At 39.5% G+C, this 20285-nt stretch overlaps 1 protein-coding gene across 1 annotated transcript in view; it reads right to left on the bottom strand.

Moving 5' to 3' along the window:
• LOC115005403 (anoctamin-1-like) overlaps nucleotides 1-20285 on the bottom strand; it is a 65729-nt gene that overhangs the window by 26180 nt on the left and 19264 nt on the right. The window contains exons 4-11 of the mRNA XM_029427208.1: nucleotides 17939-18037; nucleotides 17094-17245; nucleotides 12854-12908; nucleotides 11557-11608; nucleotides 10600-10655; nucleotides 10307-10348; nucleotides 5934-5998; nucleotides 5361-5495 (exon numbers count right to left, since the gene is read on the bottom strand). Of these exons, the coding sequence (XP_029283068.1) occupies nucleotides 5361-5495; nucleotides 5934-5998; nucleotides 10307-10348; nucleotides 10600-10655; nucleotides 11557-11608; nucleotides 12854-12908; nucleotides 17094-17245; nucleotides 17939-18037 (656 nt within the window). The remainder of the gene's footprint in view (nucleotides 1-5360; nucleotides 5496-5933; nucleotides 5999-10306; nucleotides 10349-10599; nucleotides 10656-11556; nucleotides 11609-12853; nucleotides 12909-17093; nucleotides 17246-17938; nucleotides 18038-20285) is intronic.

Raw genomic sequence — 20285 nt, 5'->3', positions numbered from 1 at the left:
CCGCTAATTTGATGTTTATTGCATATTTGTATGACTCAAATAGGCTCTACAAAGGGTTAACTCCCGCATGCTGTCACTGGATGAGAAACAGTTTCTATTGGTGTTTGTTTGCTTTGTTCCCGCTTCCTTTTCATGCAGCGATATGATTGCTGGAGTGCATTTTGGATGAATCAGAAGCAGCGCAGTACGCACAGTCAGAGGAGAGAGCTCGAGGCTAAGTGTTTTCATCCTCCAATGAAGAGCAGCACACAGCCACTTATAAACTTTCTGTCAGCCATAGAGATCCAAACGGTTCCGTGTGTGTGACACTCTGAAGGTAATACTGCCTTAGCAGCAGAGCACATTTTAATCTCAATAAATTCCGACTTTATTCTCGCAATGTTACTTTTTTTTCAAAATATTATGACGTCTCAAAGAAAACAGATATGTGTTTTGTGTTTTTCTCATGAGCCGACATCTTGCTGAAACACATATGAGCTATTAGGTCTGGGGGTTTATAAGCTTAATGAGCTTACTGCCCTAAACTAAAGACACAAAAGAGGAGGGACCATTAAATCATGCCTACTGTACATGTGTGATGACTCAGCAGGGAGAACATTCAAGGAAAAATGTTTCTCTATAGGAAAATAAATATTAGAGAGCCGTCTGCATTATACTTTATTGTATTCAAAAAGGTTGAAGTGTCACCTTTCGCCGGAATTCTGTGTTTTCATTTGCACAGACAAAGACATTTCCACCATAATTGCATACAAATTCACCAGAATGCAGGAAATTAGCCTAAACCCCCCACTCCCCCCACTTAATATGTATCCCCTCCATTGTTGAAACCAAAAACCTACACCCTAGTTCAAAAGGGTGGATGATGGCAAAATGATGGTGGATAGAGATCAGACAGATGCAGGTTACATGGCAAAGAACAAAAGATCTTGTCACAACTTAAGTGCTTCTACATACACGCCTGTGTAAAGCAACGCTTCCTAAAACACCCAAGAGCCGCCCAACGGCCAACACCCATATATATACACAGATAAAGATCTATAGTTATCTGTTTTAACGGCTGACATTGGGCGTGAGGCGGGTTACCCCCAGGACAGGTCGCCAGTCAATCACAGGCCTGACACATGTAGAGACAGGCAGCAAATCGCACTCACATTCACACCTACTGGCCAATTAATGTGATCTGCATGTCTGAGCCGAACAAGCAGACTCCACACAGAAACGCCTCAGCTGCCATTCATGAATTAAATTAGATATGTTGAAACGCATCAATGCAAATGTCACCAATACTTTGGTAATGCGGTGAACTTTATTCAAAAGGCACAATAAATAAATCCATAAGACCAGTGGAGGGCCTTGCATTTCACACCTAGGCCTTCAGTGATGTCCTACCTGAATTATTCCACCTCTTAATACCATCATTATGACGCCATGGCTCTAGAAACTATACATTTAGACAGAAACGCAGTATAACCGGGCGTTGCATCACCTTAACATAGTCAAGTACAACAGAGTTATATTAATATTTCCGAAACATTTAGTTGTAAATAGCAGGCATTCCCAGCCTACAGTTTGCAGTGCCTCTCGGAGGCTGTGAGCCGGGGGTACCACTCGTAGTTAGTGATTTGAAAGTGGCGGACAAACCCTTTTCCCGGATGTGATAGGCTCGCTAGCGTCGGGGTTGGCCGTTCTCTTCTCACGATGTCTATCTTTTCTTGAAATGTTCGTCTTGAAAATGGCGTTGTAATTATATCTGCGACCAAATCGATCTCTTCTCCTCCTTCGGCCATTGTGGGTTGAAAAACAGCTTGTAGAAATTGTGTAAATCATGAATTTATTATCAAACTTAGTATCACTTGCTCAATCTTAGATGTACACTGCACCTTTATACTTTGATTTATGTACTATACACATTACTATATTGGTGTACTTTTATATCTTGATCCATGTGACATACACTTTACTATGTATGTATATTTTTATACTTTTATACCTTGATTAAAGTTCCTTACTCATTACTATGTATGATGTTATATTCTTATACTTTTGATCAGAATTATATGCATGTCCATGATTAAAAAGAGTACTCACATAAAGTGATTTGAACTGTGGCACACAAGGTGCAGGGAGCTAGCTTTGTTTAGACTATATCCAGATAAGGGTTGCCTAAGAAAAGATGCCCATTCCACTATCATAGCAGGTGTTGTGTTGAACAGCAGTAACCCAAGGCATGAGGAGACCTTGAAGATGTTATGGTAAATCTTTAGCACTTTGTGTCAGGCTGAGACACAGACCAGAGATTTACTGTTCAGCATGTATACATAATGTAATGTAAGTTCAAATATGTATACTTAATGTAGTGTAAGTTCCCAATAAATGTAAACAGGTACCAAATCAGGACACCAAAGATGAAACTGTGCCAAGAGGCATGATCACGCCTACCGCACCAACAAAGGCCACCATTGGATGGTGGCCTACAACGGCCAATAATGATAAGAAAACATTCCTCTTATCTAGAGATATAGGCTAAATGTTAGAGCTCATTCTGGGCCTTTTTGTGAAACTGCGACACAGTTAACTACTTTGATGTTCTGTGGAGCAGCGACGCTGATCAGCCCTCATGAGTATAATTTGATGTTTTGTTGCACTTTTAATTTTAATAAATAACTTGATATTATAACCCAAAGATTCCTGGGCCATCTCTTTTACAGATAAGAACACGTAACAAAATCTACACAAATTAGCTCATTCAAGTTCAGTTTGCTAGCTCTGCATAGCTCTGCCTCTCATAGTGCGTATCCAATCAAAAGACGTGGAGGTGCTGACGTTATCTTACGCCTGCTAGCTGGCCCCGGTGTCCCCAACTCGAAATCTGATTGATTAACGCCACAGTTTTGTCTCTGTTCACTTTAAGCTACAGGCGCCCGCACTGTTGATTCTGAAGGCCTCAGGGCAGATTTCTTGGACCCTGGCAACACATCATGGCTGAAATATGATTGGATAAAAGCTCTAACATAAAGGCCAGCCCTCCAAATCTCGATCTGAGGCTGGAAGCAGCGCAACCAAGAGGAAAGCTATGAAATGAAGAGAATAGACTATGGGGAATAATTTAATACATATTTGTGGAAAAAATATATCAAAATTAAATTTATATTCTGATGATGTTTAGGCCAGCAGAGAAGGCCTTGCTGGCCCTGACGGCCCACCACTGCATAAGACTCATTATGGTAAATTTTCTGAAATAAATCAATTGAGAAACTGATTTGGGGTAATATTATGCAGGTTTTGGCTAATGCATCAAATTAAATACTTGAATTTAGATATGATTTTTTGCATTGATTGACATTATATCTAAATCTAGTCCTGCATCTCTGCTCATTATGGCCCAATACCCCCAGAGATAGTAAAGGGAGAGCTTCCGTAATATTGCTTTGTGAAATCTCATCATATTGCCAAACACTAATTGACATGCTCTGCACATGTAAAGTCTGTAATGAGCCGATGTTGCAATAAACCTAAAGCTTCAGTGTGTGTTAATGTGAATAGGTGGAGACAGGGTGTGGTCTAAGCCAGCTGTTTACCATCAAGCTGCAAGAGATCTCCTTCTTAAAGGTTTGGTAATCTTGAGAAGAGTACTCGTTTAATGCTGCCACAAATCAAGTGCATTGAGCAAGTGAAGAGGGGAATATTTGTAGGTTAGTTAATGTATTTAGACTCAAATAAATAAAACATTTAGGAGTAAAGACAACCTCAGCTGAAGACAGTTGAGAGGAACCCCTTTTGGAAATAAATCTTATTGTTGTATCACTTTTGTTTATATCAACAACAGTGACACAACAGAAAAGCACCACGTATCGAAATCGGTCTGAAAGCTGTCATTAAATGTCTGGTCAGATTCCTAGTCTTGTAACCAGCAACGACAGCGTGTGGCTGGTATTATTTTCCATTTGTGAGTCTGTGTGTGTCATTCATGGCCAAATGTGCTCATGGAGACTCCTGCTGCAGCGGGAACTACCACAGAAGCAGTTTTGAGTACTTTGCCAGGTGTTTATATTTCTGTCTGTCGTGATGGCGTCACAAACGTGCGAGATGCGATGCCAAGATGAAGGCCGAACACAGGGGCTAGGGGCCATTAGTCCCCCCACTTTACGCCCCTGGCATTGCTGCTGGTGTGATCCCATCGCAAGATGATCTCTAGTTTACTTATTCTTTGATCAGACAGTTCCTGATTTTTAATTATCATTCTTCTAATTTTTAGCTGCCAGTCAGTCGGTTGGTTAGTCAGTCAACATTCATTTCCCTAACCTTCGGCGGCACAGTTCTTGTCCTAGGAGGCTGAAGTTTAGCATACAGGTCCATTGTGTTGGTGTGAAGGTGTGTTGTGCTTCTGTTCATGCCAATTGGCAAAAAAGGGGGTGTGGCAGTGAGAGCGGTTTGTAACAAAAAAGGCGCATAACTGCTAAACGGACACAAGGCCAAACTCATGAGCCGCTTGTCGTAAACTCTTGTGGGACGCATCATTGCACCCAGCAGAGTTTCTTTTTCATTAGTGAAGGTTTGCCCTGCCCCCTACACTTTAGCCTTTTTCATATCTAATGAACCGTTTGTTGAAAGGAGGCATCATTACACTCAGCAGAGAGTGTTTATCAGGTTGTGTGTGTGTGTGCGTGTGCGTGTGTGTGTGTGTGTGTGTGTGTGTGTGTGTGTGTGTGTGTGTGTGTGTGTGTGAATGAATGCACGTGTGGATGCATGAGCGTATGTGGTCGCAGCTATTGAATTTACACTTGTATATACTATGTTATGTTTTTGGTTTGAATTTGTTTCTCTGTCTGTTTGTCAGCAGGATTCCTGAAAGAGCGATGGTGGTGCGGTGTAGCGTGGGCCAAATCATTTCGTTAGCATTGTGAGATCGGGCACGGCCTTGTCGGAGGCCTGCGCTCTCTGAGTGCCCTTCTTCAGTCTATCTATGACTTTAGCCTTATTAAATTGTATTAATCCAAGGTTCTTGTATCACTGCTTGTGTTTAAATACCATTTTGACTTTTGAGAACTCTGGCTTCTTCCGTTAAATAACATTTGTTTGGAAGAAAAACATGCTTATACAGTACATGTACTTACTCAAAATAAGTTGTTGAAAAAATTGAAGCTGAAATTCATATATATTATGGAAAGAAATGTAATCATAATACCCAGGCTGCCTTTAGATACTCCGTAATACCCAGGCTGCGTTAAGGGTTAGTGAATGGATCCAAGCACACATCAAAACAACTCTGTCCTTTAACTAGATTAGCGTTAGCACACATAAAGAAATTATGTATTCACAAAGATGTGTGTGTGTGTGTGTGTGTGTGTGTGTGTGTGTACCTCGGTATGTTATCATCGACAGTGGCACAGCCGTAGAGGAACACAATGACTCCAACGATGGCTGCAGGGATCAGCATCTGTGTGTAGACTCCTAACCAGGCAAAATATAGTCCAACCTTCTCCCCAAAATACTTCCTGTGGAAGGAAGGTGAAAGGTGTTTTACAACATCAATACATGTCTATCAAATTAATCATGATTGATATGATTACTCAATGTTCAATGTTTTTAGATGTTGTCAATCATTTTCTCATCAGCCTCTAACTTCCTCCACCAACTGAATAATCTTGCAACACCAGATTATTTTATGACAGTAATAAAACTTTAGAGTAGAATCCCTAATCAGATTCAGCTCACATTCCCAGTCTCTTTCCGGAGCACTTTCAGCTCAGCACATGACTAGTTTCTGTTGAAGAGCTTCTGCTTGTGAGAGTCTTCGTCTGTCTTTCTTGCCTGCAGGCTGGTGGAGGCAGTTAATACTGCTCTGAGTGCATTAGCCATGGCAGAAATATGAGGTCTGCAAATGTGTCTGTAATTCACCTGATGTGTGACAAGTGCATTGCTATTGATCTGACCTTATGAGTCCAATAGGCTGGTACTTGTAGAAGACACTGTAACTGGCCCACTCCTCGTACAGCAGCTGTGAAGAGAAGCAGGAGTCAATCATTGCTGTCAATGCTCATATTATAAAGGATATTATTATTGTATTATCATATATTATAGGCCAATATCTGCAAGTCATCTACTTTCAATTTTTTTTATATCAGTGTTAAGTATGGGTGGACCTAGCAATAATTTATTAACTATAAAATGACAGCAATTAGTGAAAAATGGCCATGAGCTCCTGGCCAGGGTTACGGTTTCAAACGTCTTGAGTTCTCCAACCGACTGTCCAACACAGAAAGATATTCTGTTTACTATCGTAGAAGTTGAACAAAACCAGAAGTCCTACACATTAGAGAGGCTAGAACCAGTGAGGTTTTGCTATTTTTGCTTTAATAGATTACCTAAACAGTTAGTTGATTACGAAAATTGTTGCTGATAATTCTTTGTTTAGATCGACTAAACGAACAATTGACTAATTGTTTCAACTCCATTGTTAAGCTACTGTACTGCCAATGGAACGTCCAGAAATTAAAAGCAAAATAGGCTTTTAATGTGAAATATGCAGGAAGTATAATGGTCGGTTCTCACCTAAACGCGAAACAAAAATGTTGTATGCCGCAGTTACACAAAATCAATACAAAGAAATATGCAAATAACTCAAATTTTGCTGATGCTATGTCGAGAAAACCTATCATCGTTTGAGATTCTCCTGACGACACTGACATCCTGACGTTAAATCATAAGTGGCGGAAAAGGTTATTGTAGCAAACTGTGTTTCACCAATAATAATCATCTTAAATGCTGGTGACTTTATACAATTTTAGAGTTACACAGTATGTGGATATCTATGTGTTTATACAATAAGACTGCTGCCGTATTTATGCCTGATTTAATTGGAGTTAATGTGAGTGTTGATAGAGCAGCTACAATGTTAGCATAGCCCTGACGGAACCAAACTCCATTCAGAAAACAAGCATTTCAAAAGTTGTTGGCTAGTCGTCTTGCGGACAGACCTGACAAGGCATGAATTAAGACTTTTTACAAATCGGCATCATGATGTAGTTATTTCGGCATCCTTTGGTTCTGTTTATTGCCATGAAATTACGTCAAATATACCCGCAATCATATTTTCATATTTATTATAAATCCACTGATGCAGCATATTCATAGTAACATATGCTTTCTCAGGTAGCAGTGCCAAGCTTGTAAAGTGAGACCACCACAGTTATCTGGTCATACATCCAAAAGTGCTGGGTGACAAAAAATCAATGCAATCAAAAACAAACCTGCAGGCTGAACAACATTACAGCATTTCTTTCCAACAGAGACCATATTGCAATCCAGCAGGGATGTATGTCACGCCTTTAATGTGAAACAAACCGTAGACCTTTCTCGCAGCAGACATTTTGACTTGACATTGTAGGAATTATCTCCTCCAAAATTACTGTCCCAACAACTAACTGCATTTTCAATCAATTGAGGAATTTCCCCCAAGATTATAGTTGCAGTTTCTTAACACGTGGTTAACGTTGTAAATAGAAACAGAACGAAATGAAAACTACTTGTTTAGGATTGGCTTAAAATAAGTACATTTGTTACATAATTAAAAGGTCCAGTTTGTAAAATTAAGGGGGATCTATTGGCAGAAATGGAATTATATTCATAACTAGATTTTCATTAGTGTATAATGACCTGAAACTAAGAATTGTTGTGTTTTCTTTAGCTTAGAATGAGACCTTCATATCTACATAGATAGCAGGTCCTCTTGTCTGCTATGTTGCACCGGCATGTATTTACAGTAGCCCAGAAGGGACAAACCTAACACTGACTCTAGGAAGGGGCCTGAAGTCCACCATCAGTTCTCCGACATGCTTGGAAAGAGAAGGTTGAGCAGAGGGAACTATCCTGCTCGATGCCACTACAGCCTACACACTGGACCTTTTTTTTAATGGACGTAATTAAAGAAATGTCAACATTGACTTTTCATTTTACACGGGATACAAACACCAGTCTGGGTGAAAGTCCTGTGTGTGTCACAGTGACCTTGACCTTTGACCACTAACATTTGATCAGTTCATACTTAGGGTCCAAGTGGATGTTTGTGCCACATGCGGAGAAATTCCTTCAACGTGTTCTTGAGTTATGCAAGCTGAACAAGCTGAAACATATTGCCTCACTGTTGCCGGCGCGGAGGCATGAAAATGTCCAGAGTACTTGCGGCTGCACTTTTAGAGCTTATTGCACTTGTAACTCAAGGTGACTCAGGTGAGCTTTTTAACATTTATCAACGAGACATGTCTGCTCCATCTCCCAGTGGAAATGTCATGCTTGCGACAACAGTACAGTTAACACTGGTCTAGTTTGATCCAGATCTTAAGCTTCACCAACTTCCTTTAGTTGCTTAAAATCAAACACAGACGTGTGGAAAACCCAGACGAACCTTTAGTCGTTAAGGGTGGAAGGACTTGCTTTTTAAAGCGTACATCATTGGAATTATTGTGTAAATTATAGAACAATACCAATGTGGGCTGTTTCAGTAATCCTATAGTACTGATGTACATCATAACCACCTGTAGAAAATTCTTCAGTCAACGATTCATTTCAAGCTGCATTCTCCCGCTTTTCTGTTTTAGTATAGTTTAGTTTGGCGTGTTTATTACAGTAACATCAGACTATGCATTGAACAAATTATAATTTCATATGGTCTTAATTCTAGTCATGTATAATTCACGATGTTATGTGGTACATTTGTGAATTAGTGTGTTCTTAGACTGACCAAATGCTCATGATAAATGAAACAACACTGATAGGTGTGTGTGGGTGTGTGTGTGTGTGTGTGTGTGTGTGTGTGTGTGTGTGTGTGTGTGTGTGTGTGTGTGTGTTACCCAGTGCGATTTATATGCAAATCTCTACTGTACAGTATGATACGGTCTTTACAATGATCATTAAACAGCTGACTGTGTATGTGCTCTGTTCCTACTACTAGCAATAAATCACTGTGAAGCTCTTTTTCACACACGATCACACTCCATTCCCAGCAACAAATGAAGGCTTTTAATCATCGCAGGCCCAGAGGAGCCTTCAGATGGCAGATCACACCACATTGAGCTCCGAGACCCAGACTCAACATTCTATTTCCTACAGCCGAGAAAAAGCTATTTCTTAAACGCACATGTATATGAGGGCTTGTGATATATAAAAGTATGTTGCTGTGGAGGCACTTGAAAGCACCGAGCTAAAGCTTTTCTGATGCTTGAGAACAACAGAGGGGGAATTATTACGCGGTTGCCTTAGTGACACACAGCCTACAGTATAATTATGGAGAGTGTTAGCAGGGGAGGAGATGACTTCAGACTCAGCATGAGCTCTTATTTTCTTTCCAATTGCCTGGTAGATTTTATTCTTGTACAGTGGGAGGTAAAGGCTCAGAATTGCACAAATGCTGTCATGTTAGCATGGTAGTCTGTCATGCTTTATTACTCACTGTTTAAAAAATCTAATTAAACTAACCTAATTGATATAGATATTGTATTTCTGTGTTGCATTCAAGATGAAGAAGAGGACAAGCCGTCGAAAAAACTCTTTTAAACTAGCTGGAAATTATTATCTTTATGAGGAAAATTGATGGTTTAACAATTAGAGAGCATTTCACTTCCTTAATTTGATCTGTTCCTGATATAACAACAGTTTTGTTTTGAAACATTTGGTCATTTCACTGTGATAGCAACGACATGCAGTATTCCATTATTATATATTTTATGTGAAACTTCTGCATTTGTTCCCATAAATCATGTGCACACAAATGGAAAATTACATTTTAGAAAATGTATTTTCCATTTGGTTATGTTATTTCACTTTAATAGGAGCAGCCCTGGACCTCCCCTGCAGTGCTCGTTTTGGCAGCTAATTTAGATTTAGCCTTAGTTTATTTTTTTACAGGAAATTTTTTATTAGTTTTTGTTACATTATAGTCATTTTTATCCTTTTAGTTTAGTTTTAGTCAATCCAGTCAAGGCAAAACCAATCATTTTAGTTGAACTTGTTTCACAAAGGGTTTTATGTTATCAATATTTGATGAAAATAAAGGTTGAATGATTAAGATTGCAGTTTTTCTCCGAGTCCTCCTGACTGCGCTCGTTAGAATTAAACCTGCAAACTTTATGCATTATAGGAGCACAAATGTCAGGACTGAGGACTGAGGCAAAGACGGAGAAGGCGAGTGAATAAAGGTGATGTTTTATCCGCCATGTTTTGTCTGGGTTGATTGATGAACGAGTATCTGTAAGTGTTGGTGTGGTGACATCTGATTCAATGTATTGACTGCTGGACTCGCTCTACTTACCTTCCTGTCGTTAGGTTCTGCATCCACCCCCTCGATGTCTCCCTGTAACCAGGAATACACTTTGTTCATCATGCATGTCTTGAATAACGGCTTTAATCTACCACAAAATTAAAAGTTGCAAATTGTCAGAAACCTGAGAGTTATTCTAGTCATAAATAGGATTATTTTTTACATGAATTATAAAGTACAAGCAGCAGATGCTTTGCAGATGTTATATATTAGAAACTCACTGAATTGGAACAATTCTCTCAGAATAAAAACAGCAACTTATCAACTGTGATGGTAATACTCACATCATGCAGAGGATAAGCAGACGTATAGACACCATTTGCTAGCAGACTGGTGATCCCTGTAAAAAGGCATATTCAACAGGATTATAATACAGGAGGACACAAACAAACACACGCGCACACATGCACACACAGCAGTGTAAAGCTCTAGAGGAAAATACACCCAGAGAGTTAAACCCAAACATGTCTGATGTAACGTTTCCTCAGTTCAAACAAAAGACTTTAAGGTGAACAAGTTCATGTAGAAGGATGTTTTCCAAGACAAAAAGCTCCATCATTGACTTGTTATTGTGTGTTACAGTAACAGCAAAACAGGAAACATATCTTTAAGGATTATTTCAGTTTATTAGAATTTAGGTCTTATTATCAGCTTGTCCACGCCCAAAAAACCCACCTCATAGGGCGTTTGTACATTCAGCATATAACCACCCATATTTACGTTTGTATTATATACGATCTCTACTGGCTGTAGTAATTATGATGGGAGCGAAGGAGGAAGTCAGGTGAAACCAGAAGACCCTGTTCAGTAATGTTAACGTTACAGTTTACATCACCTTACGTGCGTCTGTAGATTGAGTAAAGTCACAGAAGTACTTATTTTAACAGAAACCATGATCCTTTTCTTCAACTGCCTTTGACTACATAACAAACGGGAACGTGTTGAACTCAGGCGAGGCTGAATGATCTTCATTTTCAGTAAACACTGTACTGTGTAGATGACAGACAATGCATACAGGTAGCACGGTTTGACACAATGGCAGCTCTAGAGGAAAGGTCATGGATTCACAGCGATTCATTCTGATAGTTTCTTTCTCTCAGGAACATAAATCTGTCATTAGATTTGGAGATACGTTGGCACTCTTCTGTGGTTGCAATTACACTACCTCTGATGGAAACAGCATCCACATTAATTGCATATTGATTTATTTCCCGTATTAAAGACAGAGGCGGAGGTCTTACCCATGGAGTATTTTGCTCTGGTGCATCTCGTCCTCTTCAGAACCTCATAGACCTGACAATACAAAAACACATTAAAAACTCATATTTAACTAAACAGGTTCAGTTTTAATTGCACAACATGTCATTTTCTGCCACTAGTTATATCAAAACAATAAGAAAAGACAGAGTTTGGTGTCATTGCATGGTTTGACATTGCAGTCAGCTTTTCCTGGTTAGGATTCCTTTAGTGTTTTAACCGGGAAGTCTCCTCCTCCCCAGAACCAACGGACCAGGTGAATAAACCGATATTAATACTAAATAAAGAAGTTTCACATTAAAAATCAATGTTTCTTCGACGCAGCTAACTAACTGCTAACGTTTGCTCAGCTTGTTTCTCTCATAACGTTCAGGAGGCTCCAAAACAAACGGACCCACTAAAGATACTAAATGAAGCAGTTTCTGCTGAAATGTTACATATTATAGATTTAAAATCAGAAGAATAAACTGAATATTTTCTTGTATGATGGCAGAGGAAAAATTCTTGGAGGAAGAATGAAGCCGGCAAACTGCAGAGTTCTGCCTGTTTGTCCTCAGAGAGACTGCTGATGAGCTCAGTGTACAACACAGAGTCCTACACAGATTGTTATTGATGAGAGCCGAGGCTCTGCTGGGAGCCAACGACTGCAGTGATGGAGGAGCTCCATCCAGTAATGAGAAGCCAACCACATTACCCAGTCATTATTCAGGCACTGCGAGGTGCTGTGTAGGTGTATGTCAATGCAGCAACACGTGTACGACGCACATTCACAGATTGTATTAGTTTTTCATGGGAGACACAGAAGCAAGAGGTCTTATTGGATGAAAGAGCACATCGGGGAGCATAGGGTGAAGAAAAGCACATTTGTCTTTAACTACTAAAGGAGAGGACTTTAAAACCATAAATGTAACATATTCCTGTCCTCAACTAAATCAATTCTTAGTCGACTAACACTCATACGATTTTGTTGATTAATCGATTAGTCAATTTAATCGTCAGATCTGTAAAACTGAGTTTCTCCACAAAGAATCACGCAAAAGCACCACTTTAAATCTTGTGTTTACCAGAGATGTGCTTTCTTGGAAATAGTTCAGCATGATAAAAGCATTAAAAAGGGATTCATCGACTAAAGAAATCTTCCAAAACGACCAATTAGTGGACTAATCGACTAAGAAGGGACGGCACTAAACATACACATGCTGTCACTGCACTGCATTAAACACTGTTTCTGGAGATCTCTCTACACCTTCCTACCAGTCCTCTACTGAAACCAATACTTACTATTGAGCTCCGGGTCTTGCTGTCAAAGAACTTGTCCCTGTCAGACAGATCGAACCTGGCAACAAACAAACACAACAGTTATAGAGAAAGGCTGCAGACTGAGAGTAACATATTTTTTAAATAAGCTTTTCTTTACTTTAAAGTACAGTACATATTGTAAAGAATAAATGTATAATATAATGCTAAAGTAGCTTTTGCTATCCAACTAGCGCACAATGTGTTTTTCATATATATTTTAACCTCTAAAGAAACTTGAAATAAGGTATTCTCAGTTACAATAGTATCGAGATGTTAAACAATGCTTGCAAACAAAATAACTATCAATAAAAACAAAAACGTATATCTAAATAATAATATAATAATATAGCTAAAGTTAAAATACTGGATAATAGACATGCTATGGAGTAGATAATAACATAGAAGAGATAAATACAGCTAAAAGTATTTACAATCAATTACAAGGTGCACTGTAAGAGAATGACATGTTCCACAGTTCAGATCTGATTCATGGAATGTGGAGCAACAAGCTTTTCTATGAGCGAGAACCAAGATTATGTGAGTTCAGAGTTAAAAGACTGAGTTTAAAGACTCAAGTAAAAAGAAACCTCCGCAGATAGGACCAAAAGTACATTAACAATGAAGTCACATCATGTCTGTTCATGTACGATGGAACGGAGGCTGTGTCACAATGTTGCAGTCGTGCCGGCTATAATTTCACAATTAAAAGATAGTGAAGGGAGGAGCTCTATACATTCTTGTTGGCTCCACAAGCCAACCCTCTCTCCTACTAATGATGTTCATAAGCAGTTATTATGAAACAGTGATTTGCATCAGTGGTAGCATTTACTGCCATTCAGGGCGTACGGTCTGTAGCGTGATGTTCACAACGTGCAGGCTAGATTAAACTGTGGAGGTGGATAAAGGTACGAACAGACCCAAGTTTGTGTCCCTCAATCAATTGGAATAACTTGGGTCCTAGTTTAGCTTCTATCCTAGCTTAGTTTGCTTCTAGTCATCCACAGTTGGTGCTGCGTCTCTCGCACAATGGTTTAATCTAAGGTGGGTGAGGAAATACACAGTATCAAATCAAATCAAATTTATTTATATAACCCAATATCACAAATTATACATTGTCTCAGTGTGATTTACAGACTGTACAGCATACGACACCCTAGTATGTGTGTATGGTTGTATTTGTAAATGAAAAACTATAAATAAAGTCCTTTTTTTAACCCTAAACATTTTTTGATATGTTGACATAAAATCAAATTTATTATCTCATTTGTGCACGAATTAACAGAACATAAGCACCTCAGTACCAAAACACAGATGCTAGCCGGCCTTAATGACAACAATCAGTCCATGCTGTTACAGTAATCTGATCAATATGTGTGAGGGCACAAGTTACTTATGTATGTGCATGAGTTAAAAACACTAGGCAGACTCAGTAGAAATGAACCTAATTCATATAGGGCTTTCACACCACCATTGCACTGTGACTCGCCGCCTCCTTTATTTTAATGACGAAAGCAGCTTTAATCACGACGGTAGGTGAATGGAGCTGCCGTCCACATGAACACGCAGAGATTTTGTGTTCACCGTGCTAAACATCTTGCAGTAAGCACCGGGCTTTGGCTACTTTTAAAAATGCTTTGCTTTTTTGGGGAACGCTCTTGCAGGTAGGCGGTTGTCAGGGCAGATGCTGCACGTCGGTGTGAAGGCATCTGTAGAAAAAAAGCACTTGGAAGTGTGTGCACCGTAAGCATTTCATCAAACTGACTGAGTGGGAAGCTCCTGTCAGTCACTCAGTACTTGTGTTGGTGCTTGTTGGCCTGCACTGAAACAGTCCAAATGGTCTTTGTGCCTTCACAGACAGACAGCATTGTAGCAGGGGCAGGCAACATATCGTTGGCGTCATTGGACACAAATTCCATAATAACCTCTCAACATATCATAATTCAAGTGGTCTGAGAGACAACTAGACCCCTGCACCTCCTCTTGGCTCTGCTTTCAGACTTTAGAGAATCTAGCCCGTCATCGGAGATTTTGGCAAATCACAGATCATTTCAGAGAGAGAGCGTTCCTATTGGCCGCTGGACAATATCTGCAAATCATTTCAGAGAAAATGTAGCTAACAGTTTTGCCTTTTTTGCCTTTTCCTAGAAAACTGCCTACTCTGGGTACCACTCAAATAAAAATAAACTGAAAGGTTATTATGGAATCTTTAGCCTAATATTGACAAAAATAAAGGGCCTCCCCCAGCTTTAATTTGAAGTTAAATGTAATTATTTATTTAGTCCTGGAGTAACAGCATCTAACTAAAATGGAAGGAGTCTCTTTGAGTAGGAGTCTCTCGCTCTCTCTGTCTGTTTTGAGATTTTCTCGTCCACCGTTCATCCGATCGATTTCTGTGTTCCTGAGGACCGAAGGACATGCAGTGTCCAGTGTGAAGTCGTTTGGATGAGCGGTTCTTGAGAAAGTTGCACACAGCAATACTGGAGGCCAAGCAATCGGCCGAGCAGGCGCTGCACTGTCTGATAAAGCCAGATTGAGTTAATGTGGTTTGAAAGCCACTTTACACTGTAATCTATAACTAAGCTTAATCTATGCGAAGTGTTTTCAGAGCTGATGAAGATTAAGTGATGGAGAAGATGTGGAGGGAGATCTCCTGCCAGCTGTTAGTCAGAGCTGTAAATATAGCTGCCCACTGCCCACTCTCTCCTCCATACATCCCAGCAGGCTGACGTTTATGCTAAGACTTTCTTCTTCTCTGATCACTGCCTTTGAAAGTGGTTTTACTTGTCGGGACTCAACAGGAGGCATCAGTGATGTAATGACTTCTGTGCCTAGTTCATCCAGTTATTAAATCAAAATTCTCAATGTTGAGAAAATGTAAATGACTTTTGTGATTCAGGCTAGCTGTGTATATTTCCGCGGGGGAGAGAAAGCTGAGGAATAGGAGCTTCAGCAGAATGCAGCAGGAGAGCATCACGCTTCAGCCTTCCTGTCATGCTGTGATTTTTTTAGTCCAATTTACACCTCTGTGGTTGTTACTTCTCTGTGCTGTCTGTGTGGGTAAAGCTGCTGCTTTTGCTCAGAGGTGAAACAAAATGAAACATGGAAATATATTTTGGAAATACAGAATGCTAATATGTAAGACTGTCTTCTTTTAGATTTCAAATTCACTGGTTATCTAACTTGCTCTTCTCAAAAGAGTCTTACAATCACACAGAAAACACTTGCATCCATCAGCTGGAGAGAATGTTTCACCGTGAGCTCTTGCTTCAGGATATCATACCAACTTGAAATATCTTATTGCACTGTGAGATTATTACAGTAGTTTTGGGGGATTTTCTTACCCAAAGCAGAATTCTGAGTCAGTGGAGACATGGCACCTGTCACCTTTGCAGAGTTTGCTCTCATTACTGATTTCTTAAAGGGACAGTTCAACCCAAAATCAAAAATACGTACTTTTCCTCTTACTTGAAGTGCTGTTTATCAATCTAGATTATTTTGGTGTGAGTAGCAGAATGTTGGAGATATTGACTGTCGAGATGTCTACCTTCTCGCCAATATAATGGAACTAAATGGCACTCGGCTTGTGGTGCTCAAAGCGCCAAAAAAACACATTTGAAAACAGCATCCATCATGAAACAGAGCACTAGCATAGCTTCACATAAGCTATAATAAATCTTCAATGTTAACCTCAGTTATCTGAGGACTGAAATATAAATATAATAATCTGTTTGCTGCTGGTCAGAAAGATTTTTGTTTTTCAGGTAACAATCCACAGTGAATAGTCCTGAACCGATCTGCAGAACTGATCAAAGCATTTTTTAATGCATTTTTGGCCTGTTGATTTTTACTAAATCTATATCACTAACACTAGGTGTCAAAAACTATGGCAAAGCTATGGCTTTGTGTCCTGTGAGCCAATGTTTCAATAAACTGATGAATAGACTGAAAGCAATGTTATGTTTACTCTGATGACCATCATCCAATTTAGATATAGTCAGTCATCTGACAACTCCCATAGTAAAATAAATGCCTTAATTGGGTTAGGGTCAAATTATTAATGTCTCCGTTACCATTTTACTGAGAGTGTGAACAGCTCAGACGTGGCATGTACTGTGTATGGCAAAGCAAAGGTGCACAAAGCTGAAGGATGAGAAAGATTACAGACAGTTTGACTCACTGTCTTCACAAGTGAAAGCAGAAAGTCAGCAGTGATGTTACTCACAGATGCTGCTTCTCTCTGGAGAAAGGGTGAGAGAGGGATTTGATGCTTTGTGGCCGGTTGGCGTCCACTTTTGGGTGGAGAGGAGCTGTGACTTTGTGAATGAACAGTCGGATCTTCTCCACCAGATTACTTCCTTGTTTCACCTCGTAAACCTGCAGAGGAGGCAAAATAACTACATTTAGCTGGAAATCAGGGAACTGCATGTCTTTCCTCTTCATCTTATGTTCAAACAGGCGGTCTCATTGACATCAGAATTTCTTTTTCAAGAGCTAATGTTAAAATGTCCTGTGATCTGAGGACTGTATTTCAATGTGATCAGAGAGCAGAGGTGATTTGTCAGTTTTCGCAGTACAGCCTATATCTATAAGGCCCTACACTTTGAGAGCCCTGAAGGGTTTGGATGTAGGCAGTGTTCTCTTCTGAGTTCTTGAAAATAGAATAGTCTGTTTTGTCAGCTTTTAAAACAAGTGTTTGAAATGCCTCAAAGGCAGACTGTATGTTTGTGATGGCCAGATTGTTTATGTATACAGTGAACAGAAGAGGACCAAAACTAGACCCTTGCGGGACACCTTCACTAACCTAAGGGCACTTAACTTGGAACCACTAGAAGTGTTTAAAATCTACCTGAAAGATAGCCTTCAAACCTTTTCCGTGGCATGGTCTAAATCCTGACTGCTGAGGTTGTAATCAGTATTTGTCACAGAGGAACAGGAAACATTCATCTTCACCACTTGTCACCACTAAGCAATGCAGCTCTGAGAGCCAGTTCATTTAGCCTGAGGACAAGAAAAAGCTAAAGTAAATATGCATTTGACAAATGGACGATTGAGTGATGGGTGGAGTACCTTTTTTGTTGGCATCTTGAGCTTCATGAACTCAGCCTCTCGACACAGAACATTCCAGGGAGCATGGATCTTCAAGAAGCCGATTCCAGGGATCTTAGTCTGAAATACATACAAAGTTTTGATATTGAAACACTATTCTCTTTGAACCCACTTTGATCTCCTCTGTGTTTTACGTTGACTGTGAATGATGTGCCTTAAATTGTGAATATTGTTTTAAACTTGTTTCTTGATTTTCGGCTGCCAACTTCACACCTGGCCAGGGACTATGGTTGAATACTAACTCCTGGCTAATTCTGGCTTATTTACAGTGATGTTCATTAATATGCACTGAACCTGAGAAATTTTTTTAAATAAAGAACAAATTAAAATTACTTAAAATTGGACAATTCATGACTTTCCAAAACCACATATAGAAACAAACATTGCAAATAGCAGAGCAGAAAGTTCCAGGAAAATCCTCGGCAACATTTCAGCACAGCTTTGTTGCTGCATATGGGATTGTCCCTGCAGCCTCTGCCTACTGTTATATAAAACCACTCATACACTGCCAGACTCACTTCACACACTTCAGCTCGGCACACTGACCTGTCTGGATACAGAAATACATAACAACCAAATTGAAACTAGCTGACTAACTGTATACATCACAGAGATGTGCCATGTATTTCAATATAAAATTGAAATGGTGTGTTCTGAGTGCTGATAGTAAGCAATGTGGATATAGTAAAACTGTTGGGAAAGAAAGTTGCTGTTGCCGGACTGATCCAAAAAAGATGAATACACTGTTAATAGGAATATGCCAAATGGGGATTGTATGGAAGTGCATTTAAAAAACTGCCATTACAGATGCATGTCAATTAATCATTTCTTTAATGGTTAAATCAGGGATGCCAACACATGTGTGGTGAAAAAAGAGAGAGATACGAGAAAGTCGTAAATTCTAATGCCATCATATACACTGATCTTGAGTATTACCCCCACGTTATGGTTTCTGGCTTTCATGAAACTTGATGGAATGGTGTAACAGGGGCCACGAACACAAGCAACATGTTAAATGTTGTATTGACGTTATCAACCTTGAAAGTGAAAAATGTAAACATGGCTTCCTGATTGTAGTTTCCTTTGGTAGTGGCCATGGTATTTGTGATAACACACCTCAAGTCAAGATATAGGAAAATAATGGACTTGACGAGAGAAACTTAATTATATCCATAATCAGGCTGCCACATCGTGGATCCTTCTTTACATAACTGTGAGAAAGTCTATATTTATGATAATAATCACTCATGCATCCAGAGCAGTGGTCTTCACTATTTTTTTATATGAGAGCCACATTGATAAGTCAAAGTCAATAGGAGAGCCACTTTTACCACAAAGTATGAAAAGCTACATCCAGTAATAAAAAGCATGTCTGCTTATTAATCAGTCATCCCACCCAGAACATACAATATGCAATGCAGCCAACCAATGCATTCATTAAAAGCAGGATTATCTTAATACTGGGATGATGTTGTCAAACTCTGCAAGCAATATTTCTGCTGAAGCCAAAAACAGTGTTTCACAATTTTTGAGTCTGAGAAGATTTTTTTGCCCGAGCTAAAGTCCATGCGATCTCAAAAGATGCCTCAGTTAATCGTTCAGCTGTATTAGTTGTCCTGTGAAACAGAGGAAAGCTGCCTCTATTTTGTTTTACTAATTTCTCTTCCAGGTGCGTAAATTTCGTTGAATTTTGGATGCATCGTTTAGAAATGCCGCTTCCAAATGATTCTCTTGAAACCAGAGCGGGTCTGTTTGCACATTAAGCACAAAGGGTTCGACTCGTGGAGGACAAATATAAATTCCTCTGTCCACTTGTCTTGTATTTTCCTTTGCTCGTCTTGTATGGCTCGTACCTTTCTTTCTTTAACGGGAACAGCTGTTGTCTGTCCACAAACCACATCTCCAGCATCTTCCTCTCGATTCCGCTGTGGTTTGATGCTCCAAAGCCAAATCTTAATGTTCCCTCGTTTGTCACGCTTTGTTTCTGTCCACATGGTGTGCAACTCTTTAATAAGAAATCGATCCATTTTACGTCTGAAGAAAGACGTGCTAACTAGCATGTAATGGTGAAACGAGTCGACCGGAGCCAAGCTAACGCGAGTATGAAGTGTCAGGTTGGTCGTAGTATCCTCCAATTTAAATGTTCCAATTTAGCGATATAAATTATTTTTGGCAAATGTGCATATTCATAAGCATGCTTATGTTAACATATTTTTAATGACCTTACGTTTATTTATTTCTATACTAGCTAGCCCACCACGTATCTACCCGTCCAAGAGCACATTCACCATTGTAGTGCTGATAGACC

The sequence above is a fragment of the Cottoperca gobio genome, chromosome 3 (assembly GCF_900634415.1).
Source record: "Cottoperca gobio chromosome 3, fCotGob3.1, whole genome shotgun sequence".
NCBI classification, from domain to species: domain Eukaryota; kingdom Metazoa; phylum Chordata; class Actinopteri; order Perciformes; family Bovichtidae; genus Cottoperca; species Cottoperca gobio.
This window is presented reverse-complemented; position numbering and strand designations above follow the sequence as displayed.